Source organism: Ranitomeya variabilis, chromosome 2, assembly GCF_051348905.1.
Source record: "Ranitomeya variabilis isolate aRanVar5 chromosome 2, aRanVar5.hap1, whole genome shotgun sequence".
NCBI lineage: Eukaryota > Metazoa > Chordata > Amphibia > Anura > Dendrobatidae > Ranitomeya > Ranitomeya variabilis.
The window spans coordinates 424,377,879-424,393,378 of NC_135233.1; the positions used below are offsets into that span (position 1 = coordinate 424,377,879).

Genomic DNA, 15,500 nt, shown 5'->3' on the forward strand with positions numbered 1-15,500 from the left:
CTATATTAATAAAGATTATTATTATTATATAAAAAGGCAAGTGCTCATCTTGAGAATCTTGGAAACAAAACTGGAGACTACTGGGTTAACCTGCACTGCTGTCCAAGAAGAAGGAATCCAAATGTATGCTTTTTATTCATCAACATGTTTCGAAGTTTACAACTTCTTTGTGAGGACAAGCCACAGTGGTCAGCTTCACCGTGCTTTCTCCTGATGAACAAGTTGTAAACTTCGAAACATGTTGATGAATAAACCGCATACATTGGATTCCTTCTTTTTTGACGGCAGTGCAGGTTAACCCAGTAGTCTCCAGTTTTGTTTCCTTGATTTCTCCTCGTGGGTCTGCAGAAGCCTAAGCCGTATCAGTGGTTGTGTGCGTACAACCCAACCAAGTGAGTACGACTGTGCATGTCCTTTAATAATTTTATAGCCAGATAAGACCCTATTGCACTTTGTCCTTTCTACTTTTTTACCATCTTGAGAATCCGCTCTCTTTGGCTTTAATGATCCTTCTCCTTTTTGAAAGACCTTCCTCAGACAATGATTACACAGACCACTTGTGGGTGCCATGTAATTTTTAATTTATCCTGACAGAGGCTAAACCCCTACTCTAAAATCCATTGACGGTTTGTGCAGCCATAGAGCATACACTGTAGTATTAGGTGGGCGAGCGTGTAATATCCCATAGAATGCCTGCAGATTTCAGTATGGAGTCCCCTTTTCAGATCATTATCGGACCAGCCTGACAAGCCTTGCTTAGTCCTTTTCCTTTCTTATGTTCCTGTATAAAGCGTCTCCTTCAAGTTCCGCGGTATAATCAAGATAATGTGAATGGGGTAAAGACGCTGATCGGATGTGATGGCCGGACGCCGCCTGCGGGGCCTTTCATGCTACTGTTAAAGGCTCCTACACCCTCGGGAATGGGAGTAAAGGTGGCGACTCGTCACATGTCAACTTTTCACTTGTTAATTGGTTCAAGTATTAAAGAATGTTATTTTACGCTGACTTTTGGCACATTTACGTCTTGCAGACTATTGCCTGCTTACCGCATTCTCTTTAGTGCTGGGGCCTTAAGAGGAAATTGATTATTTTCCTGGAGAAATATTGTGATAGTTCAGCATTAAGGCTAATTTTCGGCTGATCCGACTCGCAGTCATCTCCTCTAGGTGACTTCATTGGTGTTAAACCCTCGTTCCTGTCACTGGCCAATTGCCAGTATATGCCATCTTTAATGGTATCTCAGGGCTCACATGGACCCTTAGAATGAAGGGGCTGCAGAGAGGTTTCAGTGGATTTCCGGGCAAAATGCTGCAGTGAGGTTCTAGAGAAGTGAATGTGGCCATCTGCCATTCCCTCCACATTCGGGTGGCGGAGTTGATACCTCTTTATGTAGCAGACTAATCTATATGGGAAGTCTAAGCAGGCAGCCGCCTTCACATCTTCTCGAAGACCCTGAGGTATGAGTGCACCATCCATAACGCAAGGTAAAACCTCACCTCAGGCGGCAGGCTCGTTTCCTTTTTGACAGAGATCATTCCTGCACTTCTCAGATTTAAGGTTGGTGAAGAAGGGGTGCCATTTTATACTTTTTTTTTCAAGTAGCATAATGTATGAACCACTCAGTTAGGTAAAGGAGATGGAGGTACACCTGGGAGGTTGAGTTTCCAGTCAGAAAGGAGATTTCTGTGTTCATTGTTGTTATTTGAGATTCTTATATATGGAGGCTTGGGTCACTCTGTAGTTAAGACACATTAAGCTATTTCTTAGCACCGCCCCTGAGGATCTTGGCACCCCCCTGAGGATCTTGACCTTCCATACCGTACGCACTTAAGAATGCTAATTCAGAGTAGGCCCAAAATCCAGAACCATACACTTACAAAGCATAATAACGTAGTGTATGCAAGCATTAACTATTGCTCATAAAGCCCCAAATTGTATGAGCAAAACCTGTTAGTAGCATTATTATAATTTCCAGCTTCTTTTATGTTTGTGTGTTTTTCACGTCCGTGCTGGCATCCGGTCATGTATTGGATTCTCATGGTGGAGATGCCTAGTAATTTTCTAGTAAAGCTCTGTACATATTTGCACTTTTTATTTGCCAATGATCTGTCTAATGTCGTGGGGACACCTAGTGGTACAAAGAAAAACAGAACGGGAAAGATCTAGGAATGGCGTCTCTTCTTAGGCGAATTGGTGCGACGAACCTCTGGGTTAAAGATCGTTACACTTACAGAAATTGACGGTGCCAGCAATAAATCCAGCTGATATATGGAGTCATGGGACTGTCATTCATCTCTTGCTACAATATTGATCAGTGTTGGACTGAGTTGTCTGGGGCCCACAGGTGAAATGGACTCTAGGGGCCCACCCTACAGCTATATACAAACCCCTGTTAGCCGTTATCCCAGTTATAGTGGAGCGTTAGCTGTAAAACACAGGCGGCTCCTGTTCATATACTGTGCGCCACCATAACCGGGATGTACAATTACGGAAGTTTGCATTGAAGGCTTCTATGGTTACAACACACGAATCCATGGGCTCCACAGGATCAGTGATGACTTATTAATCGTTTACACCTGACCATTGGAAACCGCAACGATCGGAAGAATGTGGAACTCTTAGGCTGCTTTCACACTAGCGTCGTACGACGCACGTCGCAATGCGTCGTTTTGGAGAAAAAACGCATCCTGCAAAATTGCTTGCAGGATGCGTTTTTTCTCCTTAGACTTGCATTAGCGACGCATTGCGACGGATTGCCACACGTTGCAACAATCGTGCGACGGATGCGTCGTGTTGCGTCGGACCATCAACACAAAAAAAAGTTACATGTAACGTTTTTTGGTGCGTCGTGTCCGCCTTTTCTGACAGCGCATGCGCGGCCGGAACTCCACCCCCGCCTCACCGGACATCACAATGGGGCAGCGGATGCGTTGAAAGACTTCATCCACTGCCCCCGTTGTGTTTTTTTAGCACAGTATGTGTCGGCACGTCGCGACGCTAGTGTGAAAGTAGCCTTATCCCCGACAGGACACTTTTATCCCCATTTTACAATACAGCGGCAGGTGGGATTTCTGACCACATCTCCATTCATCCTCTTTGGGGCTTCCAGAAAAAAACAAGCATAGCACTCCCAGGTACTGAGGGAATGAATGGATCAGTGGTCGAATCGCACATGTCGCTCCAGTGTATTGGGGATAAAAGCTCCACATTTTGCCGATAGGTGCGGATCGCAGCAGTCGGACCCCCAACAATCGATAAGTTATCACTTGTCTTGTGGAGAGGGGATTTCTTGTATTCACCGGAGAACCCCTGCAAGTGCACCTTGTTCCAAGTATTTAATCACTAATGGAAATAAAGAATCTTCTAATTAATATCAGAACAGATGACCGCCATACACAACACAATCCACTATAGCAAGACCAATAATACCACATACAAGGGACAAATACCACCACACCATGACCAGATCACATATTTACACCACATAGTGACTGAATAATACCACATACAGGGATAAATACCGCCACACCATGACCAGACCACATATTACCACCACATACTCACTGAATAACACCCCATATTGTACAAGGGAGAAATAACACCACACCATGACTGAACTACATATTACCACCACATAGTGACTGAATAATACCACATACAGGGATAAATACCGCCACACCATGACTGGACCACATATTACCACCACATACTCACTGAATAACACCCCATATTGTACAAGGGAGAAATAACACCACACCATGACTGAACTACATATTACCACCACATAGTGACTGAATAATACCACATACAGGGATAAATACCGCCACACCACGACTGGACCACGTGTTACGACATAGTGACTGAATATTACAATAATGATCATTTAATAAAAAAACACAACACTGTTATCACCACCAGTTACATTATACACAGGAACTCCGTATATTGTATACACGTAATACAGTGATCACCAGTGACATTATACACAGGAGCTCTGTATATCGTGTCAGTGTACAGGTAATACAGTGCTCACCAGTGACATTATACACAGAGCTCCTGTGTATAATGTCACTGGTGAACACTGCATTACCTGTACACTATATACAGAGCTCCTGTGTATAATGTCACTGGTGATCACTGAATTACCTGTACTCTATATACAGAGCAGAAACCCAAAGAAAAATTGATATCAGAGCAAAATACAATATAAAGAGATTTTATTGAAGTATTCAAAATTATTCAAACAAAGATGACAATTAAATAGTTAATTACATTAGGACGCAATTAAAAAGAAATGGACGACAACATAGTGCCACATACAGGCCAGAATAAAGGTGGCAGGATTTCATAAATAAATTACCGCATATATCGTGTAGGCTGCACATATGAATCGATTAGCAATCACAATATCTCAATGATGTACAGTAAAGTGCTGATAGTGCAAAAATATAGCATAAGCGTCACACTAACAGCCATATGGATTAAAGTGCCAATCGTGCACTGCATAAATCCATCGTGGGTATAGCAGTAAATACAACTGATCAAATAATTAAAATTAATTCTACGGATCTAAATTCTACACGAGGCAGTTTAAACAAGTGTGGAAAGTGTAAATAGTGCAATGTATGTAGTAAACGCCAAACTAGCGGCCACAAATGGTAAAGTGCTAATAGTGCATTACATAACCCCACAATAGGCACCATGTTGCCTGCTGTATTAAGTCAATACCTCACTCAAGGGCGCACATTGAACAATATAAATTAAATATACTTGATTAGAGATAATAAATCCTATTGCTAATGTTTAACAATAATCAAAGGACCTCCGTGTAGAGTATATAACCTGGGTAATAAAGTATAAAGAGGCCACAATGGACAAAATAGGAAAAGAAAAAAACAAGGAAAAGAAAACAGCCGATGTAGAGAATAGAACCGACCTGCTCCTGGATGTAGCGTAAAAGACCCCAACGCGCGTTTCACACCTCTGGCTTCTTCGGGGGGCGTTGTGTCAGGGTAACCAGTGGGCAGCTTATATACCCAGTGGAGAAATGATTACAGGCGGGTGGAACGGCGCTGTGAATGGTGACACACAGACCGGAAGTGTCGGAGTCGGCATCTCACATCACATGGACACGCCCCCCCACTGACGCGTCAGTAAGAAGGTCCCGAAGTGCGACGTTAAGACAGTTTTATTGTTATTCTATAAACAGAGCTCCTGTGTATTATGTCACTGGTGATCACTGTATTACCTGTACACTATACACGATATACAGAGCTCCTGTGTATAATGTCACTGGTGATTACTGTATTACATATACAGAGCTCCTGTGTATAATGTCACTGGTGATTACTGTATTACCTGTACACTATATACAGAGCTCCTGTGTATAATGTCTCTGATTACTGTATTACCTGTACACTATACGCTATATACAGAGCTCCTGTGTATAATGTCACTGGTGATCACTGTATTACCTGTACACTATATACAGAGCTCCTGTGTATAATGTCTCTGGTGATCACTGAATTACCTGTACACTATATACAGAGCTCCTGTGTATAATGTCTCTGGTGATCACTGTATTACCTGTACACTATACACTATATACAGAGCTCCTGTGTATAATGTCTCTGGTGATCACTGAATTACCTGTACTCTATATACAGAGCTCCTGTGTATGTCACTGGTGATTACTGTATTACCTGTACTGTCATGATCTCTGCAGGCAGAGATCATAGCAAGCCTATAGAGGGACAAGCTCTCGGAAGATGGAACTATACTGACCATGAACTAAGCCTGCCGCGCAACTAGAAATAGCCAGGTAGCATTTCCTATTTATCGCTAGATGCCCAGCTCTGGCCTAAGACCTAAATAGCTAGCAGAGGGAAATATAAGACCTGGCTCACCTCTAGAGAAATATTCCAAAGAAGACAGTAGCCCCCCACATATAATGACGGTGAGTTCAGATGAAACAACAAACGCAGCAGGAAAATAGTCTTAGCAAATTTGAGGTCCGCTTACTAGATAGCAGAAGACAGATAGTATACTTTCATGGTCAGCAGAAAAACACTAACAAAACACCATCCAGAGATTACCTTAAACTCTGGCATTAACTCATAACGCCAGAGTAGCAATCCCTGATCAACGAGAGCTTTCCAGACACAGTAACAAAACTTCAGCTGTGAACTGGAACAAATAGGCAAAACAAAACATGGACAAAAGTCCAACTTATCTAGTAGTAGTCTAGAAGCAGGAACAAGCACTGAGAGGCATCAGATAACATTGTTGACCGGCAAGAAACCACCAGAGAAATGAGCTTAAATAGCGACACCCACTACTGATGGAACCAGGTGAAACAGGAAAGAGGATGACAAGTCCAATTCCACAAGCGGCCACCGGGGGAGCCCAGAATCCAAATTCACAACAGTACCCCCCCCTCAAGGAGGGGGCACCGAACCCTCACCAGATCCACCAGGGCGACCAGGACGAGCCCTATGGAAGGCACGAACAAGATCAGAAGCATGAACATCAGATGCATTGACCCAAGAATTATCCTCCTGGCCGTAACCCTTCCAGTTGACCAGATACTGGAGTCTCCGTCTGGAAACACGAGAGTCCAAAATTTTCTCCACAACGTACTCCAACTCACCCTCAACCAACACCGGAGCAGGAGGCTCAACTGAAGGTACCACAGGTACCTCATACCTGCGCAATAACGACCGATGAAAAACGTTATGAATGGAAAAGGACGCAGGGAGGTCCAAACGGAAAGAAACAGGATTAAGAATCTCCAATATTCTATAAGGGCCGATGAACCGAGGTTTAAACTTAGGAGAAGAGACCCTCATAGGGACAAAACGAGAAGACAACCACACCAAATCTCCAACACAAAGCCGAGAACCAACACGACGATGACGGTTGGCAAAACGCTGAGTCTTCTCCTGGGACAACTTCAAATTGTCCATAACCTGCCCCCAGATGTGATGCAATCTCTCCACCACCGCATCCACTCCAGGACAATCCGAGGATTCCACCTGACCGGAGGAAAATCGAGGACTCTCGTGTTTCCAGACGGAGACTCCAGTATCTGGTCAACTGGAAGGGTTACGGCCAGGAGGATAATTCTTGGGTCAATGCATCTGATGTTCATGCTTCTGATCTTGTTCGTGCCTTCCATAGGGCTCGTCCTGGTCGCCCTGGTGGATCTGGTGAGGGTTCGGTGCCCCCTCCTTGAGGGGGGGGTACTGTTGTGAATTTGGATTCTGGGCTCCCCCGGTGGCCGCTTGTGGAATTGGACTTGTCATCCTCTTTCCTGTTTCACCTGGTTCCATCAGTAGTGGGTGTCGCTATTTAAGCTCATTTCTCTGGTGGTTTCTTGCCGGTCAACAATGTTATCTGATGCCTCTCAGTGCTTGTTCCTGCTTCTAGACTACTACTAGATAAGTTGGACTTTTGTCCATGTTTTGTTTTGCCTATTTGTTCCAGTTCACAGCTGAAGTTTTCTGCCAAAAATTCCGTAAATGGTCTGTGCTTACTCAGTGGAATGAGTGCGCCTTGGCGGCAACTTTCAGAGAAGGTCTCTCTGATGCCGTTAAGGATGTTATGGTGGGGTTCCCTGTGCCTGCAGGTCTGAATGAGTCCATGACAATGGCTATTCAGATTGATAGGCGTCTGCGGGAGCGCAAACCGGTGCACCATCTGGCGGTGTCTATGGAAAAGACGCCAGAAAGTATGCAGTGTGATAGAATTCTGTCCAGGAGCGAGCGACAGAATTTTAGACGGAAGAATGGATTGTGTTTCTATTGTGGGGATTCTACTCATGTTATATCAGCATGCTCTAGGCGTACAAAGAAGCTTGATAAGTCTGTTTCCATTGGCACCATTCAGTCTAAGTTTATTTTGTCTGTAACCCTGATTTGCTCTTTGTCATCCATTGCCACGGACGCCTATGTTGACTCTGGCGCCGCTCTGAGTCTTATGGATTGGTCCTTTGCCAATCGTTGTGGTTTTGATTTAGAGCCTTTGGAGACTCTTATTCCTCTGAAGGGGATTGACTCCACCCCATTGGCTAATAATAAACCACAATACTGGACACAAGTAACCATGCGTATCAATCCGGATCACCAGGAGATTATTCGTTTCCTGGTGCTGTATAATTTACATGACGATTTGGTACTGGGATTGCCATGGTTGCAGTCTCACAACCCAGTCTTGGACTGGAGAGCAATGTCTGTGTTGAGCTGGGGATGTAAGGGTATTCATGGGGACTTACCTTTGGTTTCTATTTCGTCGTCCATTCCCTCTGAAGTCCCTGAGTTCCTCTCTGATTATCAAGATGTCTTTGACGAACCCAAGCTTGGGTCGTTACCTCCGCACCGTGAGTGCGATTGTGCCATAAATTTGATACCGGGTTGTAAATATCCCAAGGGTCGTTTGTTTAATCTGTCTGTGCCGGAACATGCTGCTATGCGGGAATATATAAAGGAGTCTTTGGAAAAGGGACATATTCGTCCATCTTCTTCTCCCTTGGGAGCTGGGTTTTTCTTTGTCTCAAAAAAAGACGGCTCTTTGAGACCATGTATTGATTATCGGCTTCTGAATAAGATCACTGTTAAGTATCAATACCCATTGCCATTGCTTACTGATTTGTTTGCTCGTATAGAGGGTGCTAAGTGGTTCTCTAAAATTGATCTTCGTGGGGCGTATAATTTGGTGCGGATCAGGCAGGGGGATGAGTGGAAGACCGCATTTAATACGCCCGAGGGCCACTTTGAGTATTTGGTCATGCCTTTTGGTCTTTCTAATGCCCCTTCAGTTTTCCAGTCTTTTATGCATGATATTTTCCGCGATTTTCTGGATAAATTTATGATAATATATCTGGATGATATTCTGATTTTTTCTGATGACTGGGACTCTCATGTCCAGCAGGTCAGGAGAGTTTTTCAGGTTCTGCGGTCTAATTCTTTATGTGTGAAGGGGTCTAAGTGCGTTTTTGGGGTCCAGAAGGTTTCCTTTTTGGGGTATATTTTTTCTCCCTCTTCCATTGAGATGGATCCCGTCAAGGTGCAAGCTATTTGTGACTGGACTCAGCCCTCCTCTCTTAAGGGTCTTCAACACTTTATTGGCCGGTCAAACTGTCATGATCTCTGCAGGCAGAGATCATAGCAAGCCTATAGAGGGACAAGCTCTCGGAAGATGGAACTATACTGACCATGAACTAAGCCTGCCGCGCAACTAGAAATAGCCAGGTAGCATTTCCTATTTATCGCTAGATGCCCAGCTCTGGCCTAAGACCTAAATAGCTAGCAGAGGGAAATATAAGACCTGGCTCACCTCTAGAGAAATATTCCAAAGAAGACAGTAGCCCCCCACATATAATGACGGTGAGTTCAGATGAAACAACAAACGCAGCAGGAAAATAGTCTTAGCAAATTTGAGGTCCGCTTACTAGATAGCAGAAGACAGATAGTATACTTTCATGGTCAGCAGAAAAACACTAACAAAACACCATCCAGAGATTACCTTAAACTCTGGCATTAACTCATAACGCCAGAGTAGCAATCCCTGATCAACGAGAGCTTTCCAGACACAGTAACAAAACTTCAGCTGTGAACTGGAACAAATAGGCAAAACAAAACATGGACAAAAGTCCAACTTATCTAGTAGTAGTCTAGAAGCAGGAACAAGCACTGAGAGGCATCAGATAACATTGTTGACCGGCAAGAAACCACCAGAGAAATGAGCTTAAATAGCGACACCCACTACTGATGGAACCAGGTGAAACAGGAAAGAGGATGACAAGTCCAATTCCACAAGCGGCCACCGGGGGAGCCCAGAATCCAAATTCACAACACTGTACACTATACGCTATATACAGAGCTCCTGTGTATAATGTCACTGGTGATCACTGTATTACCTGTACACTATATACAGAGCTCCCGTGTATAATGTCTCTGGTGATCACTGAATTACCTGTACACTATATACAGAGCTCCTGTGTATAATGTCTCTGGTGATCACTGAATTACCTGTACTCTATATACAGAGCTCCTGTGTATAATGTCACTGGTGATTACTGTATTACCTGTACACTATATGCTATATACAGAGCTCCTGTGTATAATGTCACTGGTGATTACTGTATTACCTGTACACTATATACAGAGCTCCTGTCTATAATGTCTCTGGTGATCACTGAATTACCTGTACTCTATATACAGAGCTCCTGTGTATAATGTCAGTGTACATTTAACACACTGACTTACCAGTGACGTCTCTAGGTGAAGTCCTTCAACTTTGCTTTTCTTCTTCATCTGGTACAGAGTGCCTTCATTTCTTCCAGCCAGAACTCATCTCTGCAAAAAACAACACCGTTATCAATAGCTGATCGCTTCTAGAGCATATTTCCCGACTTCTACACTATGCCAGATGAAGAAAAAAAGCGACACAGTGCTGCCCTTCACAGTAACAGGACCACCCCTTTTGTTCCTGCCATGGAAAAATGTATTCTATAAATAAAATTGTATTACTGCAGCAATAAAGTCCCCTAATTGGGCCCCTACAGTAATTGTCCCCCACTTGCCACCATAAACTGATGTATGTTCCTCATTTTGGCTTCCATACAGTAATAAAGTCCCTCAAACTGGCCCATTTAATTTAGTGTACCCCATCCTGGGACCCTGTGTTGCCCCATCTTGAGCCTCTATGTTCTTCGTTCTGGCCCCTATGTCCACTAAGCAGAGACCCCATGTTCCACCATCTTGGGCCCCCAATGCCTCTGGTCCTGGGCCCCCTATGTATTTCTCTTGTCCTGGGCCCATTTGTCTTTTGTCCTGGGCCCCCTATATACTTCCCTTGTCCTGGACCCCCTATATATTTCCCTTGTCCTTGGTCCCATATATATATTTCTATTGTCCTGGGCCCCATATGTCCCTTGTCCTGGGCCCCCTAAATATTTCCCTTGTCCTTGGTCCCATATATATATTTCTATTGTCCTGGGCCCCATATGTCCCTTGTCCTGGACCCCCTATATATTTCCCTTGTCCTTGGTCCCATATATATATATTTCTATTGTCCTGGGCCCCATAAATATTTCCCTTGTCCTTGGCCCCATATATATATATTTCCCTTGTCCTTGTCCCCAAATATATATTCCCCTTGTCCTTGGCCCCATATATTTATGTCCCTTTTCCTGGGTCCCCTATATATATTCCCCTTGTCCTGGGTCGCACATGTCCCTTGTCCTGGGCCCCATATATATTCCCCTTGTCCTGGGCTCCCTATGCCCATTGTTCTGGGCTCCATATATCTTGCCCTGGTCCTGGGCCCGCATCATGTTGCATCCACAGAAGGAGGGAAAAAAAGATTCTGCCTTACCTGCCTGCTCTCCCGGTCTCGCACATCGTACTCTTCCTTCAGGTCCAGCGCGGTTGTGTTCAAATGTCTGACGACCTATCAGAGGCGGCGACTGACTTCAGTGCACCTGTCGCAAGTAGTCCATTACAGTGACCTCATACGCTTGCAATGTCACTGTCATGCACCGCTTGTGATGGGCACACTGACGTCCGTCACCATCGGCCATATTAAATATTACAGTGCTGACTTTATGCACTGGAATACATTTCAACTGAATGTGTGTCCTCAGATGCACATTCAGTTGAAACAAGTGGGCCCCTCCTATGGCGGCTGGCCAAAGACACTTGGCCCACTGGAGAATTCTCTGGTGTCCCGATGGGCCAGTTCGACCCCGATATTGATAGAAAGCAGATGAAAGGTGCCCCAAAAACTAAGGTCCATTCCAACTTTTTGTCGTCATTGTTTGACTCCATGGGCCCTTCAGAAAAAATGATTCCGGAGTCCCAAAGTCTGTATAGACATAACGTGCATCTCTACCTCTGGACCCACTGTAGGATCCTCTGGTACCATGGCTTCTGACATATCTTTAATGCATGTACAGTAGGACATACATTGAGGAAGGAGGCTCTTACAGCAAAATCAAAATGGCAGCCCACGTGCCATCCGTGCAGGTTTTTCAGTGGTTTCCTGCCTAATTTATGGGCATGTCCCCAAATAGCTGACCGTTTTACCTTTTACACCCCCCACTGACCACAAGAACTGCAACATTATCTGTGTACTAATGGTCGCCAATGGTCCTGAATTTTCCCAGACTCTTAGATATGCAAATAAAGGTATTTGTTAGTTGAAGGTGTGGGGTTTCTGTAAAGTCAATCCCAGGAGTCCTAGAGGCGGGGCTTAAACATTTCGATTTCAGAAATCCAGGTATATCTGGGCCTCTAGTCTGTCCACTCGTGTCAACCATACAACATGGTTACTTGGATTTCCATTACAGTTGAGCAAAAAGATTTGTACTGCCCTTCTCCAGTGTCCAGTTTGATCCTCTGTGGCAGCCGGACCGGGGCAGTCCTTGCTTTTGCTTGTTGGCCAAGGACTCTAGGCTCCTCTAGTGTTTACTAAGCCCCACGACTAGAGGCCCATAGGAAGTCAGGCTGAGGAGGCCAACTGGATGCTGGACCAGAGGAGCACAAATCTTTTTGCTGAACTCTAATTACGTGGTTTCCCCAATCTCAGGGTTACATTTGTCCCTCCTTCCAATGTAGGTATCTAGAATTTAGCTTTGGTGGCAGAGGGTCACGGTTTAGCACCAGTGTGTCTCTGTCGCCTGCCCAATCTTGGCCCCATTCTCTCTGTGCAGTCCTCAAACATCAGACGTTTACATGGTCACTCCGCCAAAGAGAAGCGGAGACTGTAATTGCTTCCATTGCTGATTATAAGAAATATTCTCGTGGTCGTTCATTCTCAATTTTTTTTCTTTTTTTTTTTTGCATTAGGCACAAAGGCCGTCACAGAATTCGCCAATGGAGTCTTTGATGTAGGATCGCCGGTCCCCTCCGAATATTTTGGGACAATAACAATCCTGCATCTAATAGAGGAATTAAAAATATCCCTGGAAATGGTGGAAAACGATCAGGAGCGAGAAGCTTTACGGAATCAGATTCCCAACGCAACAGCGTCATACGTCATGGCATGGCTGGAGAGTAACCTGGTGAGTGACACGTGCAGCAATGTGGCGGCGTGGCTGGAGAGTAACCTGGTTAGTGACGTGTGCAGCAATGTGCCAGCGTGGCTGGATAGTAACCTGGTGAGTGACACATGCAGCAATGTGCCGGCATGGCTGGAGAGTAACCTGGTTAGTGACGTGCAGCAATGTGCCGGCGTGGCTGGAGAGTAACCTGGTTAGTGACGTGTGCAGCAATGTGCCAGCGTGGCTGGAGAGTAACCTGATGAGTGACACGTGCAGCAATGTGCCAGCGTGGCTGGAGAGTAACCTGGTGAGAGACACGTGTAGCAATGTGCCGGCGTGCCTGGAGAGTAACCTGGTGAGAGACACGTGCAGCAATGTGTCGGCGTGCCTGGAGAGTAACCTGGTGAGAGACACGTGCAGCAATGTGCCGGCATGGCTGGAGAGTAACCTGGTGAGAGACACGTGCAGCAATGTGCCGGTGTGGCTGGAGAGTAACCTGGTGAGTGACAAGTGCAGCAATGTGCCGGCGTGGCTGGAGAGTAACCTGGTGAGTGACAAGTGCAGCAATGTGCCGGCGTGCCTGGAGAGTAACCTGGTGAGAGACACGTGCAGCAATGTGCCGGTGTGGCTGGAGAGTAACCTGGTGAGTGACAAGTGCAGCAATGTGCCGGCATGGCTGGAGAGTAACCTGGTTAGTGACGTGCAGCAATGTGCTGGCGTGGCTGGAGAGTAACCTGGTGAGTGACACGTGCAGCAATGTGGCGGCGTGGCTGGAGAGTAACCTGGTTAGTGACGTGTGCAGCAATGTGCCAGCGTGGCTGGATAGTAACCTGGTGAGTGACACATGCAGCAATGTGCCGGCATGGCTGGAGAGTAACCTGGTTAGTGACGTGCAGCAATGTGCCGGCGTGGCTGGAGAGTAACCTGGTTAGTGACGTGTGCAGCAATGTGCCGGCGTGGCTGGAGAGTAACCTGGTGAGTGACACGTGCAGCAATGTGCCGGCGTGGCTGGAGAATAACCTGGTGAGAGACACATGCAGCAATGTGCCTGCATGGCTGGAGAGTAACCTGGTGAGAGACACGTGTAGCAATGTGCTGGCGTGGCTGGAGAGTAACCTGGTTAGTGACGTGCAGCAATGTGCCGGCGTGGCTGGAGAGTAACCTGGTGAGAGACACGTGCAGCAATGTGCCGGCATGGCTGGAGAGTAACCTGGTGAGAGACACGTGCAGCAATGTGCCGGCGTGGCTGGAGAGTAACCTGGTGAGAGACACGTGCAGCAATGTGCCTGCATGGCTGGAGAGTAACCTGGTGAGAGACACGTGTAGCAATGTGCCAGTGTGGTTGGAGAGTAACCTGGTGAGAGACACGTGCAGCAATGTGCCGGCGTGCCTGGAGAGTAACCTGGTGAGAGACACGTGCAGCAATGTGCCGGCGTGCCTGGAGAGTAACCTGGTGAGAGACACGTGCAGCAATGTGCCGGCATGGCTGGAGAGTAACCTGGTGAGAGACACGTGCAGCAATGTGCCGGTGTGGCTGGAGAGTAACCTGGTGAGTGACAAGTGCAGCAATGTGCTGGCGTGGCTGGAGAGTAACCTGGTGAGAGACACGTGCAGCAATGTGCCGGCATGGCTGGAGAGTAACCTGGTGAGAGACACGTGCAGCAATGTGCCGGTGTGGCTGGAGAGTAACCTGGTGAGTGACAAGTGCAGCAATGTGCCGGCGTGGCTGGAGAGTAACCTGGTGAGTGACAAGTGCAGCAATGTGCCGGCGTGCCTGGAGAGTAACCTGGTGAGAGACACGTGCAGCAATGTGCCGGTGTGGCTGGAGAGTAACCTGGTGAGTGACAAGTGCAGCAATGTGCCGGCGTGGCTGGAGAGTAACCTGGTGAGTGACAAGTGCAGCAATGTGCCGGCGTGGCTGGAGAGTAACCTGGTGAGTGACGCGTGCAGCAATGTGCCGATATCAGGTCGTGTACCAGTCCACGTCCAGCTGGTTCTCTGCGGTGCATGAGCCGGGTTAGCTTCTGGCGACCATTAATAAATTGTGACGTTCCAATTCTGCAGTCTTTATCTAGATCCGCCTGCACCAGAATGAGCAGCGTAGAGTCTTGGTGAAATTGGCGCTGCTTATACCGGTGTTGCCGCATCCAGATGAAGACTCGGGAGAGTCGGAACTGCTCAATTTATTGGGAAAAAAATGCAAAAAAAAATGACGACCTTTATGTCTCATGTGACCTTGCGTCCCTAGGCATCAGTTTACGTCGCATGCAGCCGGTGTTTGTATTTTTTGGTTGGGACTACACGTGCATTTCGTGGGCAACTTGTCTGACACCGACTTACTGCTGCAAAACTATTTTAAAACTGCAATTTGCCTTAAAAAAAAAAAAAAAAAAATCAGACAAAAATCTCAGCCAAATCACAGGCTGGTTATGAGTTGCAGTTTCTCTAAAGTCTATAG

General features: G+C 46.1%; 1 protein-coding gene across 6 annotated transcripts in view; it reads left to right on the forward strand.

Annotated features, from left to right (window-relative positions):
- Positions 1 to 15,500, forward strand: part of PPFIBP2 (PPFIB scaffold protein 2) — a 149,511-nt gene that overhangs the window by 23,243 nt on the left and 110,768 nt on the right. For all 6 annotated transcript variants that reach the window (XM_077286661.1, XM_077286655.1, XM_077286656.1 and 3 more), the window contains exon 3: positions 12,849 to 13,063. In XM_077286661.1, the coding sequence (XP_077142776.1) occupies positions 12,849 to 13,063 (215 nt within the window). The remainder of the gene's footprint in view (positions 1 to 12,848; positions 13,064 to 15,500) is intronic.